The sequence below is a fragment of the Gallinula chloropus genome (assembly GCF_964237585.1).
Source record: "Gallinula chloropus genome assembly, chromosome: 5".
NCBI lineage: Eukaryota > Metazoa > Chordata > Aves > Gruiformes > Rallidae > Gallinula > Gallinula chloropus.
In genome coordinates, this window is record NC_140090.1 from 54,727,974 (window position 1) to 54,751,487 (window position 23,514).

The window sequence follows — 23,514 nt, forward strand, 5'->3', positions numbered from 1 at the left end:
AACTGAGGGCAGCTCCCCCTCATTACTTAAAAGTACATTCTACCCTGCTACACCCATGAAAACTTAAAGAGACACTGAGGTGCTGGAGCATGTCCAAGGATGAACAATGAAGCTGATGAAGTCTTATGAGAGGAAGCTGAAGAAACTGGGGTTTATTTAGTCTGGAGAAAGGGAGGTTGAGAAGAGACCTTATCACTCTAGAACTACCAGAAACGAGGTTGTACTGAGGTGGGTGTTGGTCTCTTCTCCCAAGTAGCAGGTGATATGATGGGAGAACATGGCCTCAACTGGCACCAGGGGAGGTTTAAATTAGGTAATAGCAAAATTTTCTTCACCAAAATGGCTGTCAAAAATTGGGACAGGTGCCCAGGAAGTGTTTGAGTCACCATCCCTGATGTCATACAAGAGACATATAGACATGGCATTTTAGGCCATGGCTTAGGCCACGGACTTGATAGCATTAGGTTTACACTTGGACTACCTTAAAGGTATATAAAGAAATGGGGTTGCTCCCCTCAAGCATTATACACTAATAAGTAAATCCCAACGACTGCAAAAAATACTATGAAAATTGTATCCTTTTCCATAGGAAATGCAGTACCTCCCATGAACTAAACAGCAACCACAGGCAATTGTCCACTGCACAGGCAAGAAAAACAGTGGGACCCTCTCACAATCACCAGTGTGTGCAGATTTTAAGCATGGCTGGGTTTACCACCTGCTGACCCAAGACCGCACTCAGGGCAAACGGAGTTGTTCTGCTCAAAAAGGGTTGCAATTACCATTCACGCCATTTTGTAAATATTATTCAAATTATGTTAGGCACTTCTGTTTAGGCATGAAGAATTACATGTCATTTTTTAAGGCTTAAGCACACAGTAGTGTATTTACTTGGTCAATCTAATACACGGAAAGAATAAATTAATTTCCAGATGCCACTTAAACCATAGCACAATGACTGCCCATTGCAGACTCTGAATGAACTTAGACCATGATGATTTCGATCAAAGTACAACTTTTAAAATGCTATTAAAACCCACAGAGAGATAAAAGGAATATTGACCCAGATTACCCTTAAATCTTAGCCAGTGGTTTTCAGATGAAGAAGCAAAAAGACAGTGAATTATGATGTACTTGCAGAAGAAAAAGCCACCAGCCACTACATTTACAGGATCAATTACCAAGAAAACCAATTTGCAAAAAAGTAAAATGGTAGTTACTTAACTAAATGAGATTTCTTTGCTTTAAATATCATGTGCAAGATACAATAGTATTCAAGGGGATACTCTGAAGTAAAACACACCATGGTGATAAAAGCACCTCAGTGTTTAGCATGGCTGAACATATCCAATAGACTTCTATAAAGAATTAGCATCAAACCATGTCAACCAGGAAAACACCCTTTACCACTCTTGCAGAGGCATTCAAGTGACCGCTCTGAGGCAGATCAAGGAACTGATCCAGCCTGAATGGAAAGAAAAGGTTTAATCTTCACTGAAGATATATCACTGAACTGTCTGACTACATGAATAGAGGAACAGACAGCTGAGAACAAGCTGTGCTAACCAGAAGTGTTCCCAGGGTGAGAGCAAGCCAGCTATTTCAAAAGAGACATTATAAAAAAATAGAACACCAATCACCTTTCACCAGAATCTGGATTATGTGTAAGCAAGAACAAACTGGACTACCCAACACACTACTTTACCTTAATCATTTAAGCCATATACTGCATGAAAGGATAGTAGATGGAAACAGACACAAAGCCACTCAACAGTACCCATTAAACAGGAAATCAAGCTAGTGACTAGCATTTTGTTGTCATCTGCTTTAGAACTGAAAATAAAATTAACACAATGTATCAAGCTATAAACTCTGCTCAGGAGACACATAATACTGACATCAACTCACACACACCTTGCACAAGACCTAGCTTAAGATGGTACCTGTTCCCAACCACACTTTGAATTCCCTTGATTATGCCCTTAGAATCATGTTACTGAGACAACAGATCTAACCTGCTTCTCAAATCTAGGTTGTGTTTAAGCATAATTCCTGCAAGACAACCCTTGTACAGAAATGGATTTGGGGTCAGCCTGCCTTGAGGTCTGATGAGAAGCAATGGGAATGCATTCCCATTACGCTCAGTTTCTGTAAGTAATAAGTGTTACATTTGCAGAGAACATTTTTTCCATCCCCTGGATAACACTATCATACATTGTAGTTCCACCCATGCTGGAGTAATCAGCATTCTGCAGCCCTTCCTTCCTACCCTTGTCTCTTCCCAAACTTTTTCCTCTCCAGGGTCAGGAAATCCACTGTGGTAGATTCTTTTCTCTTCCTGACACAGCGTTACTGTTTTGGACGTTCCTAAAAAACAACATACACTGCAAAAGCCATGAAAAAAGAAGCTTATGCCAGCCTGGATCTTCTCAGAATACTTTTCCAGATATTAAGATAATTTTTGCCTTTCATCATCATGCTCAGGGCAAAAATGACACAAGTATTGACAAATTGTTGGGGTTTTTTTTCTCCCCCCTCCAAAACCAATAAGCTACACACAGCCTTAGAAGCTAACAGCTATTTCACACTCTCATCATCTTAATTCTGAGACAGTGAGCTCACACGCAACATAAACAACTTTGACAGGGCACACATGCAATCCTTCACCTCACTGCAACACCCATGTCCTGGTAGAGGTGCAATTCCTGGACTACCCCCAAAAAAAGCCTTCAAATCGAGACAAGAAGCAAGCTCCAGAGACAGGTGATTGAAACACCTCCTTTTATTTCCCAGGCCTTCCTGAGTACAGGCTGGAAGGCATAGAGCAGCACTGCACCCCTGCACTCGCCAAGATCAGTTGCTCACCTTCTGCCTTCTCTGGGGCTTTCACAGAAGGACTCAATTGCAAAATCAGTCAGAACAGAAAGGTGCAGAACCAAACTTTTCATCTTGTACTAAAGTCTTTTAACATCATTATGACAAAGAAAGCCGTTTGGAAAAAAAATACCCACAAGTTTAAAACTTAAAAGGAGGTCCAGCCTTGCTTTAAGAGGGTAATTTCACTTAAAACTTCTGAGCACTGCCTGAAGGGCTATCTTAACAGTCACAACTGCCTTCATCACTACTCATTAAAAGTGTACTTTGAGAAGTTAAATCTTATTAGTATGCTTAAAAAGCAAGATGAAAATAAAGATATTCCACATTAAAATCATGCCTAAGACAACAGAGCCTTCCTATGACCTCCATTCCCTTACTTACAAGGTAAAGCCAAGCAGAAACAATGAAGTGATTTTGCAAGTGATTTGTACAAAACTAACTCAAAGCCAGCAGAACTGACCTTCTATTGCCAAGTTGCCCATCTGAAAAAAAGCTTCCAAAGAATGACTGACTGATTTAAGGGAAGATTAAACTGTGAGCTTGTCATTCTTAGAACAGCCATATGCCCACTTTCAGTTCCATATTTTGTTCCAACCCAACTTAGGAACTATATTTGAAACGCGGCAAACTGAAGGGAAAGTAACCACCCACTAATAAGTAGAAATATTCTGTAAACTACTCAGTTACCATACACTTTAAGTTTACGAACTCACTGATGTTATCTTTAGAACTACAAGAGGGAATTCAACAGGCATCTTTATTAAGCAAGATAACTTGCATGTTAAAGAGCTGCATTTGATCTAGCTTGTAAATAAACTACATCATGGGTTGAGATACAGACTATATCTCCACTAACAGCTGAAACGGAAAAAAGCTGTTTGTCTACCTATTTAAATACTATCCCATCCTTCACACCCATTTTACAGTGGCCACCCTCACTGACAAACAAAACAAGCTCTCACAAGCAAGTCAATAAAAGGGAATCAAGACTAACATTCCCTCCTTAAAAGCTGCTTCTTTGAGTCACAGTTACACTTGCCTTCTAATTTTGTAGTTCTTTGGTTCTTTTAAGGCACATTGAAAATTTGCATTCTACAAGCAATGGACCTGTCCAATTAAAGAGACTGCTTTACCAGTCATCCCAGCCAGATGGATGTCATAGGCTCCTGAATCATTATGTCAGCTAAATGATTCACGCATTGCCTGTAGGAGCATCTATCCTTCCAGGCAACATTTACATAACTTGTTCTACAACAACTAAAGGTGCAGAAATTCTATCAAGAGTTGTGTAGTCACACATAACTTACTAGGTCAGCCTGATAATAACTATGCAACAGAAGCCTTAGACTATTAATTAAAAAACCTACCAAGACGACCAGTACCTGTTCAGAAAACCAATTCCTCCAGCCAGCAGATCTGCTGAAACACACAAGCTGTGTATTTCAAATCCTCCTTAATTTTTCTGCATCACATTTAAAAAACATTTGAAAATGATTCTTTAAAGGAAAAAACCTTTGCATCTTTATCATTATTTCTGATAATACAGTAAAAGAAATTTGTAAAAACACATGACACCATGATGTGAATCAACTGCCACGGGGAAAAAAAAAAAGTCATCACTGAAGAATGTTTGCACTATGGCAATACTCTAGCCGAGTAGCCCACACTGGAAAAAAGCTTTCTACACAAGCAACACACATCTTTTCTGTCTACATAAGACTGAACTCCCCTGTGGCTTAATGCTGAAGTATCACATTAAAACATTGTGCTAGTAAACAAGAGGTGGTGACAGTAGCCAAAGAGTTCTGTAGTTTTCAATAGCAATACCCAGACTTGCAGTCTCAGTATTACCTAGCATTTTTATTAGGCTCAAGACAGCAGAAAATTGACGAGTAAGAAGCTCACAAGATTCCCAGCTCTTCTCTTCGAACAGTGATTTCCTACCCTACAGGTCTTGGTCTCAACACAAAATTGAACCAAATGGCCTTCAGAAGTTCCATCAAACCTAGACCTTCCTACGATTCTAAATTAATTCAGAGTTTTGTCCTTTGTACATGCAGCTTTCAAGAAAGCTCATTTGCTACTTTAAATACTGTCAAAGCAGCCAAAACATGCAGAAAGGGCAACTTCATTTACCAGGAGTTTACATGGGTTAATCAAGCAAAATATCAAGTCATCACTGACAAGCACAAAACAGGTTCTGCAGACTAGTTTGGTCAGTCACTAAACCCCTTTTTTAATGGAAGTTAAATACACATCTGACTAATAATTCTGTATATCTTAAATTTCAGACAGTAAAAAATTTGATGTAGTTTAAGGAATCACAGTAAACAAAATATAGCATCCCCTAGCATGCCTACTGATGTCAGGTAAGTCAAGATCAGGAGAATTAATCTTTACTCAACTTAAACACTAACATAAACACAGAATCACAAGGTTGGAAAAGACCTTTGAAGATCATCAAGTCCAACCATTCCCATCCTAAGCTAAATCATATCCTTAGAGTACCTCATCAACCCTTTTTTTGAACACATCCAGGGATGGTGACTCAACCCCCTCCCTGGGCAGCCTGTTCCACGCCCTGACAACTCTTTCAGTAAAAAATTTTTTTCTAATGTCCCATCTAAACCTGCCCTGGCACAGCTTCATGCCATTTCCCCTTGTTCTATCTTCTGTCACCTGGCTGAAGAGACCATTGCCCACCTCTCTACAACCTCCCTTCAGGTACTTGTAGGTGGTGATAAGGTCTCCCCTCAGCCTCCAAGCTAAACAGCCCCAGGTCCCTCAGCCATTCCTCATATGATTTGCCCTCCAGCCCCTTCACCAGCCTGGTTGCCCTTCTCTGCATTTGCTCAAGGACCTCAATGTCCTTTTTATGGTGGGGAGCCCAGAACTGGACACAGTACTCAAGGTGTGGCCTCACCAAGGCCAAGTACAAGGGCACAATTACCTCCCTAGACCTACTGGCCACACTGTTTTTGATACAAGCCAGGATGCCATTGGCCTTCTTGGCCATCCAGGCACACTGCTGGCTCATATTCATCCCACAGTCAACCAACACCCCCAGGTCCTTCTCTTCCTGACAGTTCTCCAGCCAACCTCCCCCAAGCTTGTAATGCCGCATGGGGTTGTTATGTCCCATGTGCAGCACTCTACACTTGGCCTTGTTAAACTTCATCCCGTTGGTCTCAGCCCATCGGTCCAGTCTGTTCAGATCCCTCTAAAGAGCCTCCCTCCCCTCAGGCAGATCAACACTTCTTCCTAGTTTAGTGTCATCTGCAAACTTACTGAGGGAGCATTCAATCCCTTCATTGAGGTCATTGATAAAGATGTTGAACAAGACTGGACCCAGGACTGAGCCCTGGGGGATGCCACTCATGACCGGCCTCCAGCTGGATTTGTTCCATTCACCACCACCCTTTGTGCCCGACCATCCAGCCAGTTTTTAACCCAGCTGAGGGTCCACCTGCCAAGGCCAGCGGCAGCCAGTTTCTCAGTCAGAATGCTGTGAGAAACTGTGTCAAAGGCTTTACTGAAGTCTAGGTAGACCACATGCACAGCCTTCCCCTTGTCCATGAAGCGGGTCACCTTGTCATAGAAGGTGATCAGGTTAGTTTCACAGGATCTACCTTTTGTAAACCTATGTTGACCAGGCCTGATCCCCTGGCCATCACACATGTGCTGTATGATAGCTCCCAAGATGACCGTCTCCATGATCTTCCCTGGGACTGAGGTCAGGATGACAGGCCTGTAGTTCCCCAGATCCTCCTTCCGGCTGTTCTTATATATGGGCGTAACATCTGCCAGCCTCCAGTCGAGTGGAACTTCCCCAGTCTGCCAGGATTTCTGGTAGATGATGGAAAGGGGTTTGGCTAGCACATCTGCCAGCTCTCTCAGCACCCCCAGGTGAATTCCATCAGGTCCCATTGACTTGTTAGTGTCTAACTGGCCAAGTAGGTCGCTAATCATTTCCTCCTTAACCATGGGAATTTTGCTATTTTCCCCCTCTCTGTCAGCCACTTCCTGAGGATGAGTACTTGGGGAATAACCATCTTTACTATTATAGACTGAGGTAAATAAGGAATTAAGGACCTCAACCTTGTCCTTATCCCTAGTCACTAATGTTCCCTCAGTATCCAATAAGGGCTGGAGGTTCTCCTTGCCCCTCCTTTTACTGTTAATGTACCTATAGAAGGACTTTTTATTACCTTTTACAGAACTGGCCAGTCTGAGTTCCATTTCAGCTTTAGCCCTTCTGACTTTCTCTCTACATGATCTCCCTAAATTCCTATAGTCGGCCCAAGACACCTGCCCCTTCTTCCAAAGCTCATGTTTTCCCCTCTTCTCCCGAAAGATCTTCCTGGATCTCCCTACTCAGCCAAGCTGGCTTCCTTCCTCAACGACTCCTCTTCCGACAGACTGGGACAGCCTGTTCTCATGCCTCCAAGATTTCCTTCTTGAAGAGCAACCAACCCTCTTGGTCTCCTCTGCTCTCAAGGGCTGCCTCCCATGGAATCTTATTGAGCAGCTTTCTGAACAGTCCAAAGTCAGCCCTACAGACCTCTAAGGTGCTTGTTCTGGTATCTCCCTTTCTTATTTCTCCCAGTAGTAAGAATTCCAGCAACGTATGATCACTATGCCCCAGGCGTCCTGCAACCTTCACATCCCCCACTAGGCCTTCTCTGTTTACAAACAAGTCCAGCAGGGCACCTTCCCTGGTGGGTTCATTCACCAGCTGGGTCAGCAAGTTGTCTTCCAAACACTCCAGGAACCTGCTAGACTGCTTCCTCCCTGCTGTACTGTACCTCCAGGAGACATCCAGTAAATTGAAGTCCCCAATAAGGATGAGGGCTAGTGATCGTGAGACTTCTCCCAGTTGTTTAAAAAACAATTCATCAGCTTCTTCCTCCTGATCAGGTGGTCTATAGTAGACTCCCATCACTGTATCTCCCTGGTTTCATTTTCCTCTGATCTTTACCCAGAGACATTCAACCATACTCCAGCTCCAGGCAGTCAAAACATTCTCTGACATACAAGGCTAACCCACCTCCTCTCCTACCCAGCCTGTCACGCCTGTATAGTTTATAACCAGCAATTGCAGTACTCAAATCACGTGAATTATCCCACCACGTTTCAGTTATGGCAATCACATCATAGTGTCCCTTAGTAACAATGGCTTCTAATTCCTCCTGTTTATTGGCCATGCTGCGTGCATTGGTGTAGATGCACTTCATCTGGTCTACTGATTTTGTTATGCTCCTCAGGGAAGCCTTGTTTCCCAAGTGACAGCTGATTAAGTTACCTAGCCCATTGGTAGTAGTTACATTTCTACTCTGAATTATCACACTATCCCCCGGATTAACTAGGGTGGCTGACTGTAGGTCATTGCCAGCGCACCGTTCCTCAATAACTTTACCACCACAACCAGGGTTTTTTCCATCTAGCCTGGCCCTGTCCCCCCCCACCACTTCTTATCTAGTTTAAAGCTCTATTAATGAGCCCCGCTAGCTTCTTTGACAGTATCCTTCTGTCCCTTGGGGATAAGGTCTCCCCACCCCTAGAAAGCAAGGCTGATGAGTCTCGAGCCAGCCCATTGTCAAAGAACCCAAAGTTCTCTTTCTTACACCATGCTCTGAGTCAGGTATTAATTTCCTGGCTCTTCTTCCATCTCTCCCCATTCCCTGTAGTAGGAATGATGGAGGAAAACACTACCTGTGCTCCAGATCCTCGTACCATGCGTCCCAGGGCCCTTAAATCTTTCTTAAAGGTCCTCAGTTTTCTTTTATGTATTTCATTACTACCAATTTGGAAAAATTAAAAGCGAATAATAGTCCGTGTGCCTGACCAAGGTTGGGAGTCTCTTTGTTAAGTCCTTAACTGAAGCTCCCTTACGGCAGCAGACTTCCCTATATAGAGGGTCCGGCCTACAGATTGGGCCCTCAGTTCCCTGCAAAAGGGAATCACCTAAAACTATGACCCGTCTTTTTGTTTTAACAGAGCCTGTTTTGATGGTTTGCTTAGGGGGTCTTGTCCTAGGGAACACAACCTCAGGAGTCATTTCCTTATCAGCTGTCTCATTATCTGGCTGGTCCCCTTGTAGTAGGGTCTCGTACCTATTGCTCAGAGGAACCTGTGGAGGAAGGACAGGCATGGAAGGTATTCTCCTACTACCCTTGCCAGGTACCTGCTTCCATTCATCACTTTCATTTAGACTGTCCTGTCTTGGGGAGGGTACAGGGTCCCTCCGGTCCTGGGCGCTGACAGCTGTGTTCTCACATTTCTGCAGCTGGGAGGCCAGAACCTGGCTCCTCCAATCTATCTCCATTTTAGCCTCCCTAATGCTCATGAGCCTGTCTAGTTTATCTTTGAGAACATCTACCTTTTCTTGTAGGTATGCTGCTCTGCTGAGGAGATCCCTAATCAGCTCGCACAGCCATGATCAGAGCTGTCTCCTGCTGCAAGCATGTTGTTACATTCCCTGCACCCCAAGCCCTGCACTGCCACATGCTTCTACAGTTGTTTGAACTGCGTTCCTACTTCCACATTGGAAGGTGTTGGGGTCTTGGCCCTACGCCAGGTAGATGCAATAACTTACCAAAGATTAATGAGCCTCACCTGTCAGTTGCCTGAGCTCCCCTAACTCCTCTGCCCGGCAGGCGGGCTGCCTGCTTTGCTGTGTTGTGCAGTCGCTGCCCTCCTTAATCCCTTTTAAAACTAGAGGTGGGGTCACATGACATTAGGGGGAGGGTGAGCTTTGGCGAGCTTCGGGTAGTCGCCGCGGGTGAAAGGAGCTGCACATGGGGCGCCCAGATGTAGGGAACCTCTCTGGACAGCCCGACCTGCCTTGTGTCCCCTGAGCTTACCTGAGTGATCGCTGTCACCGCTGATCTGATTCAATCAGATGTCATACTGTCACTCTTACTATGTGATCAATTTGGCATTGAAAAAAATCTAAGCATCTTTAGAAGTGGCTATCCATACTAAGCAAGTATTTCAAATCTGAATCAAAACATTAAACTCAGCTGCTAGCACTGTTTAAGTCACTGTATCTGCACTCCTACACAACTACCCATGCCTTTCTCTGACTGCAGTTTCCATGACTCCAGATGCAAACTCCTAATATCTGGCCAGGTTCTGGACCTTGTTTCTGAACTGCATACTTACCTTCACCTCCCCTCAGACACATTAACTCTTTTTAATGCAGCACTATGCACTAAAGAATTACTTTCTTTCCAAAGGCTCTTAGGTGCTTTAGGGATATTAACCACCATATATATCTAAAACCAGGCCTGCTTTAGTATGTTCACAATTCCAAAATATATTATAGGTAGGCTGGTCCCTGGTTAAGTATTTCAACACAGTATCAGAGAATTTTGCTGCTCACAGAATATACTTAAGATCTTGACTATGCTGTAATGCCAGCTGTTGGCACACCTCTGGAGCGGTTCCTTTCTTCTCTTCTGCATACTGGATTTACAGCTACAACACCTCAGAAAAGATTAAAAAAATAATCTGAAAGAAGACTGCTTCTAGCAGGGAAACAACACAACTTAACACAACTTACGCACAATTAAAAGGTAACATTAACCTTTGCCCAAACAATCAGAATTTCATGTCATCCAACATGCAAGCAACGGAGGCCTTGTCAGCTGCAGTAGAGAACATACTGTTTTCTTTTGACAAATCCTTTAAGATTTTCCCTTTCTCCATTGACATAAACACATGGAAACCAGTTTTAACTGCTTCACTCCTTTATCTTCACTCAGAAGCTGACAAGAGCAAGGCACAAGGAAAGGATAGATTGTGAAGAATCATTATTCATACTGTTTTCAATAATTGCGTTCTCACATGGGATACGTTTCTTCAGTTCCAAAATCAAGACATACTAACCCAAGAGCAGGAAGCTGATGCGTGTATTTGAAAACATACACAGTAAGTTAAAAAGCCAAGTACACCCAAGCTATTTCAGTACTCACCCAGAAGACAATATTGTAGCTGAAGAGTAGGTACTTGTACCAACAGCTGACTTCTGCATTAGAATATCGGTAATAGTGCATCTTCTACAGCACAGTGCCTGCACAGAAGACAAAGGATAAGAGTTGGGTAGTGAAAGACTAAGAAAAAAAGGACTTTTTTTTCCAGATCTCTCTTGCTCTGCTGAGTAAGTAACTGTAGTAACCTACAGTCATGTAGATGTAATGTTCACAGTCAGTTTAAACAACTTCTGACTCTAAATTCCTTCTAAGTATTGGTTGCTTAATACTCTTATCTTCAAGTACCCTTCTGTAGTAACAGGAAGGGACACCCATAAAGGAAGACACTTGCACAGCCTTCACATTCTAGAAGAATGACCACAAGCCCACAAGTGTTCTGCCTATGACAGATGAAAAACAGTTCCACATTTCAACCCTCTACTTGCTTGAGGTAAACCCTTTCCTCTGGTGTCATTGCTTCCCTGTCCTAAGCCTTTCAAAGAGAATTTTCAAACACCTCATAACTAAGAGCAAGAACTATTCTGACCTGGACATTCACAGCCAGCACACAAAAACCAAGCACACCCAGCAAATTCTAAAAACAAGCACCATATGACAGAACTGGAGATCTCCACTACATCCACAGCTATGAGAAGGGAAACTTTTTTGTTTTGGAAGGCAGCCTACACCTGGGCATAAAAAAACCCCCAACAATTAACCACACTAAAAGATGGAACAGAATCAAACAGCTGTCAGCTTAGAGACTACCAGTCAATAAAGTTATCAGCTTGCTTTAGCTTTTAAGTGAAATACTGATTATTTTCCAGGACAACTATGGAATACTACCATCAGTATCTTACTGTAGGAGCTTATTGTTCAAAATCTCAGCATAAATACTTCAAACCTTGCCTCAATCCCTTCCCCAGGCTAAAACTACATGCACACAGGTAGATCAAGAACACACAACAGGCACCTCCAGCCCAAGAGACTATGGACAAAAATCCCAAAGTTGATTTTCTATCCAGATGTCTCCTCGTGCCATTGCTTGGCTTCTATCTGGAAGCAGACTGAGTGCCCCTCCTTAGTCCAAACACATCCCTTGTCCCACTACAACTCCAACCAGGAAGTTGCTTTGCTACCAAACCAAATAAAAATAGTTTTCAGGAATGCAGAGACCATATAGACAATCTAAAGAGTGTAAATTTTGGTAAAACACGCCATAGCTTTTAGAATTCATGGAATCTACAATTGGAAAAACCATGTGATTTGGCATACCAAGTGAGGATTTGCAAGACTTGTGGACAGAGAATAATTTCTGTGGTTTTCATGGTAAAGTGGCCCATATAAGAGGAATTTACAGATTCTACTGAACATTAGTATGTATTACAAGTCAAGCTGATCCTCTTGACATGAAGTAGATTAATTTGTATTCAATAAAGCTAGACATCGCTTAAGTAGGCTTCATGCATATGTTAATACGCAGGTTGCTTAAGATACATTACCCGCATGCAACTGTAGATTAGTGTATGTGGATAGACACAGTACTAACATAGAAACTGTTAAAAGGAGGAATTATTCCTGATCCCATACTAGACAGAGCAACGCCAGAGTTAAGTCAGAATGAAAACACTGTTTCCTCAAAAAGGCCTGAACACACAGAATGACTTACTGGTCATTCAGCTGGTTTCAGAGAAATGACAGAGCCTGGAGAATGATTAAAGGACATACTGCACATTCTTACAAAAAAAAAAAAAAAGCTGCAAAATTTGACAGGCCAGATACTGTGAACATGCATCATTAACACCTCAGCTTGGCATTTCTACAATTCAGATGCTGATTTCAGGAGTTTTAACCAAATGTTTAGGACAAGGTGGTTTTGCCTTCTAAATCCTCACCTTATCACTAGGCTCTAATACTCATGTTCATTAGTAGCTAATAACACTTGAGCTTTGCTAAAATATAGAAAGTTGCATTTTACAGCAGTTCATGCAATGATTGAAAGAGACTTTCCTAGATGTGAGCCACTTATAAATTGAATTTTCTAATACACATTCCCAAAATATAGATAATTTTTCCAATGTAAGCCTGTTTTATAGCAACACACTGGCTGCCAGCACAGACATTTGAGGTGCAGATACACCAAGATCTTTCCCTGTGAAATTCAGGATGCTGGCAACAAACAGGAGTTAGACTATAAAATACACACATTACTACTAAGAAACACTGCTTTTGCTACTGTTGTCTCTGCAAAAGGGGCAGCAGCAGGAGGGGTTGAGCTAACACATCACTAAATTCCATAAAAACTGGGTTCAGTTTGACAAAGATGCTTAAAATACAATCTGAGACAGACAATCAGACCCTTTCAGGACCCAATACAAACATAGTGTGAAGTTTTACTTTTAGTTAGGCTGCCTTCCCTGGCATTGAGACCTTGATACAACTATTCAAGTCCAAACCACAGTGAAGCTTTTTACAGGAATGCAAGAGCATCAAAAGTACCCTTACTGATAAGAACCATTTCCCACCTACCTCATCATTTTGACCACCAGCAAATAAGGCATTTCTCCACATTTTCCCATACAACTGACAAGATGACCCAATCATAGTATTTTCACATAATTAAAAAGCAAAAGGCTTTTTTATACACAGCTTTTTTTTTTTTAAATGTTCTTAAGCAACAGTGGCCTCATGCTACCAGTACTGCTTCCTTGTTCAAGCAGCTGTCCTGTAACAGCATAGAGCTCCCCAGACAGATGCTGCCTTCTGAAACACCTGCCTATATTAAAAGCAGATTTGAGACTCTGTTTATCCTCATCAGGAGCCTCCTGGTTCTTCTTAACAGATCACCAAACACTACATAGAGCAGTATAATCACAACTGATATCAAAGTGATATTCTGACAATGAATTTCAAGTGTAGACATGTCTGACTCTTTCCCCCCTCCCTCAACACTGCAAACAGACAGACCAAATAAATCCCTCAGACACACAGCCACCTTCCCCATGTTTATACTAAAAGGAGTCATGTTTCCTAACAAAGGATGTATCTGTTACCAGTCTAGAAAACTGCTACATCAGTATTTCATTTAATTTGCATGACAGGCTATAGATAACTACGGTCAGGCAACACTACACAACACTTGGAAGACTGAAGTAGTGCGTGGGCAGCATAGGCTAGTAACTGTCTCTACTGTGTTTCAGACAAAGCAAGTCACATTATGTCAGCTGACTTCACCCACTCAGGACAACAGGAATTCCTAAAATTTAAATACAGAGCACTGCTACTTTGTTAGAATATGTAATTTTGTCCTGGTGTTTACAGCTTTAGTGAGGGAAGAAAAATTGTAGCTATTCATCATTTGCAAAGCATTTACACACCCACTGATTCCACGCTTACCTTCAAAGTGCTACAGAGCGATATCCATCGTAGATAGATTTTAACTCTCACAAAACAGAAGCTGTGATGTATTAATCCAATTGGGATATGCAATAAAATGCTCCCAGATTAAATTTACAACTGGAACACTAGCACATATCCAGGTTGCCAAATTCTTCCGACCCTCAGGAGACACTAACTTTACTAAGTCACACTGAAAGTGCAGGTTACTGACACCATAGGCAGTCCTGGTCCCCTTCCCCACCCCACCTAATAATCTAAAACCTTTAATCACTCCTCTGTGGAATAATCATACAGTAAACCATGTAGCAAATCTTTACATCCACCCTGTGAACTTGTATCATGCACAAAGAACAACAGTTTTAAGTCCTCTAATTCACTTCTCCAGAGCTCATACAAATGCCAGTGTGGGTGCAGTCAAGAGAACACGGATGGGAAGCCACAAGCAGCACTAGCTTCTGAGAATGCTCACGGAAATGCAGCACCCTTGCAATGCCAGCCTTACACCAAGTACCACAGGCTATACCACACCTGAAGCTAACAGACTGAAATGGATGAAGCTGGAGTAACAGAGGCAGAACCAAAGCAAGAAAAAAAAATTGTAAGCTGTTGGCTGCTTTCCCCCACCATCATTCATCAAAATAAAGCATCTAGTCTGTATCAAGTTGTTAAAGTCAAATGCACTGAGGAACAAGTTAAAAATACAGCAAGAGACATACTTTTGCCTATCATTTGTTTTGATATGACTATTTAATTCCATTACTCCTTCCACGTCAAATCTACATCAAAGGAATCATCAGGTCATTCCTACCACTAAAAATATCTGTCATTCTTCAGAGGTGTTTAACAAATAGAGAATTTTTTTGTGAAGTTGAAGGAAAGGCTTATCCCCAACCAGCAATACTTTGAAGATTTTCTTGGGACCTTCTGAAAATCAAGCAACTGAAGCAGCACCTATAGATTGCTCTTTCCCTACAGCAGAGAGAAGTTTACCACATAGGGGGTTTTAACGTTGAGTAGAATTATCTGGGTGCTGTGATGAAATCTGCACGTGTAGGGACAGGTGGTGCAAACTCTGACAGGGCTTTACAAAGAAAATAGAAGCTTCTGTTCAGGAATACAAATATAGTGTATTTACTTATTAACACATTTACTGCAGTCTAGAAGAACAGATAAAAATTCACTCATTCTCAGAAAAAGCCTCAGGATAATTCATAAGTGTAGGGTTTTGTTTTTTTTTTTAAAAAAAAAAAATCTGACTCATGACAAGACAGATATTGCTACTCCTGGTCATCCCTGTTTTACTAGAAAAATAATGGCAGTTAACAGATCTCTGAATTAAATGGAAAACACAACCAAAGTCAGATAGATTTAAGACATAACCTTCTGGGGCTCTTAATTTTGTAGTGTGTTGAAAACTCCCAAGTCCTCAAAGTGCTTGAAAAATATTTCAAGCCAAGTTGCTTCAATACAAACTCTACAACAACAAAGCAGATCAAATCCCCTAACACCTGTTTCAGGTTTCAGTGTTGAGGCTTTATCTACTACAGCATAAATTGCATCTTAGAACTTGTAACTAACACACACCAGTGTTCCCAGACCCAAACCAAGGAAACAGCAATTCAGAAGAGCCCCACTCAAGCTCTACAGACAACCACTCACATCAAGTTATACATGTGCTTTTGGTAAACCCGCTACCACGAGGATGAGTTGGACCTGAAATACCATGTAAAAGTATGCTGAATTATTTTTCAGAATTTAAGGTGCTTCCATTCTGAATGTTCGTCTATATGGGCATCAAGGATGAGTGATACAACAGAAGCTATTCCAAATATGTTATCTGCTCCCTCCTGTATCTCCATATGGACCAAAACATCTCAAGAAAAAGGTCCTTCATTTGCTCTAGCGCTTTATCACAAAAATGTCACAACTTAGAGCAGAAGAGATAGGAAGTCACCAGCTTTTTTTTCCTGACAAATTCACTCTTTCTTCAGAGAACATGAAATTTAGACATTGTAGCTTCCTTTGATTTCCAAGAGTGCCACTCGTTCAGGTTTCCAGTTACATTTCAGTCAAAAAAGCTATCCCTTAATTTTCTTTCTTTGCAAGAGAAAAACAGGAGACTGATTATAACAACATACATAAAGAAATAAGTATCTAATCTGCTTTTGGTTTTGTTGGGGGTCTTGTTTCTGTTTTCTTAAAGATTCCGTGCTTTGAGTACAAGATGCTGTCTACCCACATCTTTTTAAGCCTTTATACTGAATGTTCCTATATATGTATTAATATAGTATATAAATATATATCATTTACAGTAATAGATAAATGTTTTCAAAACTGAAATAATATCAAGATATCTAAATTTAAAAAATACAACTGCAGAATTGAATTCTGTTTCCAGCAATGAGCATGCTAAGAAATGTATGCATGTATCTGTACCAGTTACACTCACCACTTGTTCTGGTTAAACAACGTTGTCTCTATGTCATGGAGACATGATGCAGCACTAAACCCATGGAAAAACTTCTGGGTTTTTTTTTTTTCCTCCTTCCCACCCCAAATAGGACCAATGATTTCCAACACCAAAGGAACACAACACCGGGAAGTATTAGGTTTCAGTGCCAGGCTTTTATAGCATAGATGCAAGTTACTTGAGACTATTCCCTTTGTTTTCTATTCCCAGAATTTCTACATGTCAGTGTTCCACAACTGATTTTATAAACCAAAGCAAGAGTAGGCAGCTCTTCCCAAGCAGAACAAATAGCACTTTTTGAAATACGAGATTTCACAGCATTCGGCTGCCTCTGAACACTTCATACTGCCTCCTGTAGCTGCAACTGTAGCAACTGGAAGCTGCCTTGTTACCTCCGAGTCCATCAATTATTTATAGAAAACACCTTTCCAGAGAGTCAAGTATCAATTATTCAGTCTTGGAGCAGGAAACAAAAACCTTTAAATCAGGACAAAAGATTTCAGCAAAGGGCTGTTGGGCCACGTGGACAAATTCAGGTTTGCACACTGTAGCAACCCAACTGAAACAGAACAAAAGCGCCAAAATAAAACAGCCCACAAAAAAGGCAAATAAAAAAAAAAGCTCATACCCACTCACAAACTCAGCAAGTGCTTGTGCCTAGCTAGTAGCACCAAACAGAGAGCCCAAAATACATCAGGAGGCTTCAGCACAGATCTTCACATGGAAGACCTTTATCAATTTGTTATAAATGGCCACTCTCTAGATGAGAAGCATAAAACAGAACAGCTCCTTTGCAATACCAGGACAGCATTCAACATCATTCACTGGAAAAAGCAACAAGAAGTGAAGCCCTGTGCTTATTACACTCTTGCTTTTCACATTCAGGTTCAGGATGAAGCCAGGACTAAAATTTTCTGCTTTGCACAGACTGCTAAAGACACAGAAACAGCTCTCAGGAGGAACACATGTAATCAGGCACTCTGAATAAGAACAAAAATCCATTCACTTACACATATCACACATGAGCTTTGCTACAGGATAGGCATAAAGCTGTTTGTTGTGTTTCCCCCCAAAAAGGAAGAGAGACAGGAAACACTGAAACAAAGCAAGTCTTGGGCCCCCCTTCCAAACAGGAGCTGAGGCATACTTTGAACCAGCAAGAAAAATAAACTTTTAAGTCTTGCTAAAAGCCCTGGGTTTGGATACAGTTCCTCATGGTCAGCATATTTCACATTCATTTGCTAAACATTTTCTGCATGACAACAGAATTCAAGTGCGAAGAATATGGTAGAATGATAGTTCTCTCAAAAGGCTTTGATTCTGAGATTTATGGCAGATTGATAAAGGTCAGCAAAACCCAACTGTGGTTTCAACTGCAAACATCATAATCTCTTATCCTGTCAAAACTGAGGATGACTCTTTTCTGCATGTCAAATCCTTTGCTGTAATCTTCACCTGTGACATACTTAAGAGAAGAATTCACCCCAAAATGATTTTTCACCTCACTGACCATACTGAAAACAGGTTTTGTTCAGTCTTACAAAATAAAGAGATGCAGTTTTAGAATGAAAACTATTCAAATACAAGACTTTCAGCTGTAAGTAAATTGTGGCGGTTTTCAAAATTAAGTCATGCAAACCTAGACACTTCAGCTCCCCATATTTTTTTATTGTTAGATTAAAATCAGCTCTCCCCCTTTTTAAAAGGACCCAAACTATTAAACTCGAGCTTTAATCTGATCACCTCAGGCACGGATCTTAACCTGTCCTTTATCAGATGCTTTTGGCTGAACATGAGACAAAGGGATCCTCTTCCTGCCCACTGCACTAGGGGCTGGGAAGCTGCATTCAGTAGCCTCACACAAGTCACCACCACTACAGCTCTAGAAGAGCCACAGATTTTAGGACTGTAATAGTAGTGAGGAAGACTAGGATTATCTTTTGGACATGCAATCAGAAGTCACCTGGAAAATTACCATTTCTTAAATTCCCTTTAGCAATAATCTGCAACACTTACTCAGGAGCAATCAAAACTTGTGTTTGAGGGTTTGTTATCTTAGGTACTTCAGTGAAAGAGCTTAACACAACGTCAGAGCCGTATTATGTTCCCGGATTTTGTGAACTGCAGCCTGTTAGCCTAGGCACTACGGATGCCAAAGTGGCAAAGTCCATTTCATTAGAACAGGAAGCCTTGACCCGGGAGAGCCACAGTGAAAAGAAGCATGACACAAAAAAATCCATAGTAAGAATATTCTGATTCACATGCAAAATAGGCTTAATCATCTCCTTTGTGTGGTGCCTGAAACCCACATATTTTGACATACCCCACAAAAAGGGATATATATTTTTTTTGTCAAAGTAGAAAACTATATCACAGTAGGAACAGTTTTGGCAACAGTCCTGTAAATTCTGCTTCCCCCATACACACCTCAGTGAGATTTCTAATCCAAAACAGTGATATTAGAACAAGAGGTTATTCACACTCAGTAGTGCTCAAACTGTACTACTTCTAATACGTGATGGGAAACCTGACAGAAGCCTGAGAATTACGTGTAGGAGTTAGCTACCAGAAAAATCCCTCCCCCGTTTTTTCCAAACATTCATTTCCAGGTAACGGCCAACTCATAGCCACACATCAAAGCATCAATAACTAAATATAACCACAACTTCTTCATCCAGATATGACCAAATTCCTAATATACCATGTAAACAATTTTCTTGTTACTTTTAAGAGCAAAACCTTACACCTTCAACACCAAAGAGAGCACCCCAATTCAACAGAATTTCAGGGCTCAGAACAAGGCCTTTTTATGATCCTTTCATGAAGTATTAGAAGGCCTAAACCTAGCAAGAGGTAGTCCAGAACAAACTCTATTTCATTCCTGTCAGTTATGTTCCATATATGAAGGCTCTGGCACAGACTTTGTTCCTAACACAGCACTTACAAAAGATAACACTTTCTTTTCTGCCGCCCCACTGCAGTGGGCAGGGAGGAAAGAGGCACTAAACAATAAAACAGCATAATAATATTTAGTCTACAATGCACTGTCAGGCAAGCTCATGCCCAGAGATAAGACTAAACTAAGATCAAGTGAGTTTTTTCCTGATTTGGTCTTCTTACCTGGGGGAGATAATGCTTTGATGCAAAGAAAGCTAACTCAATCAACTTATACTAAATAAGAAAAAAAAAAAAAACCAAACCCAAACACACATCAGACAAGCCAGACAAGAGCTTTCAATTATTTTGATTTAGTTCTGGATTTCACCTTTAGCAAGGCTTTGCACATCTGAGCAAGATTACCAAAGATAAAGCCAAAAGTCAACCATAAAACTGTCTTGTAACAGCACTGAACAAAAGTGTGCAAGCACATTCCCAAACTTCTAAGAAACTATTTTATAAAAACTGCTGTTCCAGTGGCATTATAATTTTTAAACATAAAAATATTCTAAGAACAGGCAACATCACTAAGTTCTTCCCTCCCCACCCTGCAAGAACAGAGCTAAAAGTAAGAAGCACCTTCTTCCAGTGTCACTAACCAAAGAATAAATGACACCCTTCCAATACAGCTGTCCTGGATTTGTTAAAAAACAAACAAAGCCTCAACAAGTTTCCCCCACCACTCATTCCTGCTTCACACCAACAACTAGACTTGAATTCCCACCTGACACCCCACACACACACACCTTCTCTCACCACGGAATTCCCCCCTCAAGCAGGTAGGGGCAGCATTTCAGCCACCTATACCCAAGCATTTAAAGTTCCACACATTTATTCTAAGTGGCTTGGGAAGTCGTAAGACCACGTGAGTACTAACACCTAACTCACTGATGGAGGCAACCAGAAAGGAAGATCATCATTCCACTGAGGATTTACAAACCAGATATAGCTTGCACTTCCATTCTCTAGGAGCTGGCTTCCTTCTATTTTACCCAGAGATCTAGGTCACAAGCTTTACATGCCTCCAAAAAGAAAAACAAACAAACTACAACAGTGCCAGAAAAAATCTTATCCTGTCTTTCCCACCACCACCACCACCTCCTTTGAAGATCTACTAAGGAAGAGAAAACTAAACACAAGTAACTTAAGTTTTACACTTTTTTTTTTCTTCAGAAAGGGTCAAAATTAAACTACTAAGCCTACATCGAGTATATAGGTAAAGTCAGACATTTTCTAAACAGTCATATGCCAATATTCTGAAGGCGTCAAACTGCAATTTGTTCTACTAAAAAAACCAGCAAGTACCGGAATTAAATGCATATGAGCAACACTGGTCCCGCATCATATCAATCCTTCTCCTGTTTAGCTTAATCCCGCTCTTTAGATATCCACGAATCTGGCCCATTTCCTTCCTTAAAAACCTTTACAAAAGGGGAAAAAAACACTTCCCCAGATTACCATGAATAATGCATTTCACTTGAACTCTCCTCATAGGGTTTATACGCATCAGCTTCTCAGCAATGTTCTGTAGCACTCATAACCCAGAAACAAGCATTCATTTAAAAGTACAGAGGCAACAAAGTAGAAAGTGACAGAACGGGAACTGGTAATGTGTTCATTATCCAAAGACCCACCTTGGGACCCCAGAGGCGCCACAACATACCTGGCCACGGAGCATGGCATCACCTGCCAGAGGTGACACCGCACTCGACAACCAGGCCTGCTGTGTCGGGAAGCTGAAAGCGTCAGACACGCCCCTCGCAAATACAGCTTAGAGATAGCTTAAGTTAAAAATCCGACAACAAAAATAAAGTTCCAGGCCTCCATCCTTACACAGGCAGAGCAGTTGCTTCTGCTTACAGCCGCCGGGGCGACGCTGTAGCACCCCAAAAGGCTTCCCCCCTCCCGCCCCCCCCCCCCCCCCCCCCCGCTTGTTTTTCTCTCTTCAGACACGTCACTCAACAAAACAACTTTCGTGAACTCCCAAGAGGAAACCTCGCCCGGCCCCTCCGGCTTCCTTTAACGGAGAAGGACAATAGCAGAAGCTCGCCACAGCCCCTCGGTTTCAGGAAACTGAGTAAACCTGCTGCCCGCCCCCAGGGAGGGTACTCCGGCACCGCTTGCTCCCCGCCCAGCTGAATGGCCGCAAGCTCCCAGGGGACGTTGCAGGGGAGAACCGCGTTTCAAAGGAGGGTGAGGGGCCAAAATGCCGGTGCTTGAAGACAGGGGGTGAGAAAGGGACGTTTCGTACGGCGAGGACGCGGCGTGACCCCCGGGACAGACGGCTGAAGAGAACGCCCGGGCCAACGGCGGGTCGGGCAGTGACTCACCGAGGGCAGCAGCCAGCTCGCTTAAGTTTCGCCAAGTTGGGCGGAGGGCGAGGCCGCGGTCGGCGTACGCGGGGTCCCTCCGCTGCCTCGGCTAGTCCATGGACGCGGCACGGCCGCGCTCCCCGACCTTCTCCGCCTCAGCGCGGCCAGCCACCACCGCAGGGGGGGTACCTCGCTGCGGAGCGGAGCTGCACCACCGCTACCCTACTCAGCACCGCAGCAGCGCGGAAATGCACTCCCAACTCCGCCCACGCCCGCTCCTCTCCACGCAGCCGTGCTCCAACAAAGGAGCGGAGGAGGCCTAGTTCTCCCGGCGGCTTACCCCACCTTGGCGCTACAGGCGTCCCCGAGCTACCAGGGGAGCCCTGGCGCCCCGCGAAGATCTCCGAGGCCAGGCGGAGGCCACGAACTCCAGCGGCCCCCACTCCGCCTCCGCGGCGGGAACGGCCGCCCGACGCTCCCCCCGCCCCTCCCCGCGGGCGAGACTCCGCAGCTCCTTCTGGCGGCTCAGATGTAGCAAGCCCACGACCCCTCAGTAACACTGAGCCTTTTTTAATTTCGGGCTCTCTTCCCAGCAGAGATAGCCGCGTCCTCCGCCCTGCGGAACCGGCTGAGTGACCCCCACGCTTCGTCCCCGGGTCGAGTGACGCTCGGCTACGGCCTGCGCGGCTGCCCCGTGCCTCCAACCTCCTCTCCTCCCCCCTCAGCGGCTTTCCGAGAAAGCCGGCAGTCTGCGGGCAGCGCTCTCAGAGTAATATCGAAGGCCTGATTGAGCTTTACCTGGAAAGCCGGAAGGCGAAAAGCATAGAAAAAAAGCAAGACGGAAGAGTACTTTGAGTCCGCGGGGGTCCCAGGGCTTTTAAATCTCTTTAGCGATGTTGGGAAGATAGGTGGGAGAGAAAGGAGAATCTGATCCGTGCCATGTGGTGAGCAGGTCATAACTCACACCTGAGGTAGCCAGCGCCTGGCAGGTAAGGAGTGTCCTGTCCTGCCCTGCCTTGCCCGGCCTGGCCTAGCGCCAGGCTTCAATGCTCTGCTGTTCCCTCCCTGGCCCTGCACGCAAGGAAACACTTCTGGCACCTTCATTCTCTTCTTCGGATATAGAACAAAGCTATTTTCTTCAGTGCCTCACTATTAAAATACATTTTTGTGCAGGAAAACGAGGCAAAGGAAGGTAAGTAATGCTTGTCTTGCCTGCTAAGGCTGTGCTAGGTCAAAGCTGATAACCAAAACTAGGCTAGAACTTCAGGGTGTGTTTGTGTCTTCAAAACTCACAAATGCAAGAGATTGCCTTAGGCACAAGTATTGTGATAGATGGCTGAAGCCAAAGGCAGGAAAGGATGAACATTTCAAGGCTCAGCTGTCCCCTCAAAACACATACAATTTCAGGGCTCCAGTCTGGCTCTGGAGAAAGGCATCTCTAATTCCGCAGAGGCACATACAGATTGTTGCACAATAACTTTCTCTATAGTCTCCTCTGTTTGCAGGCCTCTCTGAGCTGGCTTGAGGCTTCTTAGAAACCAAAGTA

At 43.0% G+C, this 23,514-nt stretch overlaps 1 protein-coding gene across 1 annotated transcript in view; it reads right to left on the reverse strand.

Moving 5' to 3' along the window:
- Window positions 1–22,314, reverse strand: part of TSPAN14 (tetraspanin 14) — a gene marked incomplete at its 3' end in the record, with an annotated part of 31,658 nt that extends 9,344 nt beyond the window's left edge. Inside the window, exons 1-2 of the mRNA XM_084265164.1 lie at window positions 21,987–22,314; window positions 10,854–10,951 (exon numbers count right to left, since the gene is read on the reverse strand). Coding sequence (XP_084121290.1) covers window positions 10,854–10,934 — 81 coding nt within the window. The 5' untranslated portion in view covers window positions 10,935–10,951; window positions 21,987–22,314. The remainder of the gene's footprint in view (window positions 1–10,853; window positions 10,952–21,986) is intronic.
- Between the last annotated feature and the right edge of the window lie 1,200 nt (window positions 22,315–23,514).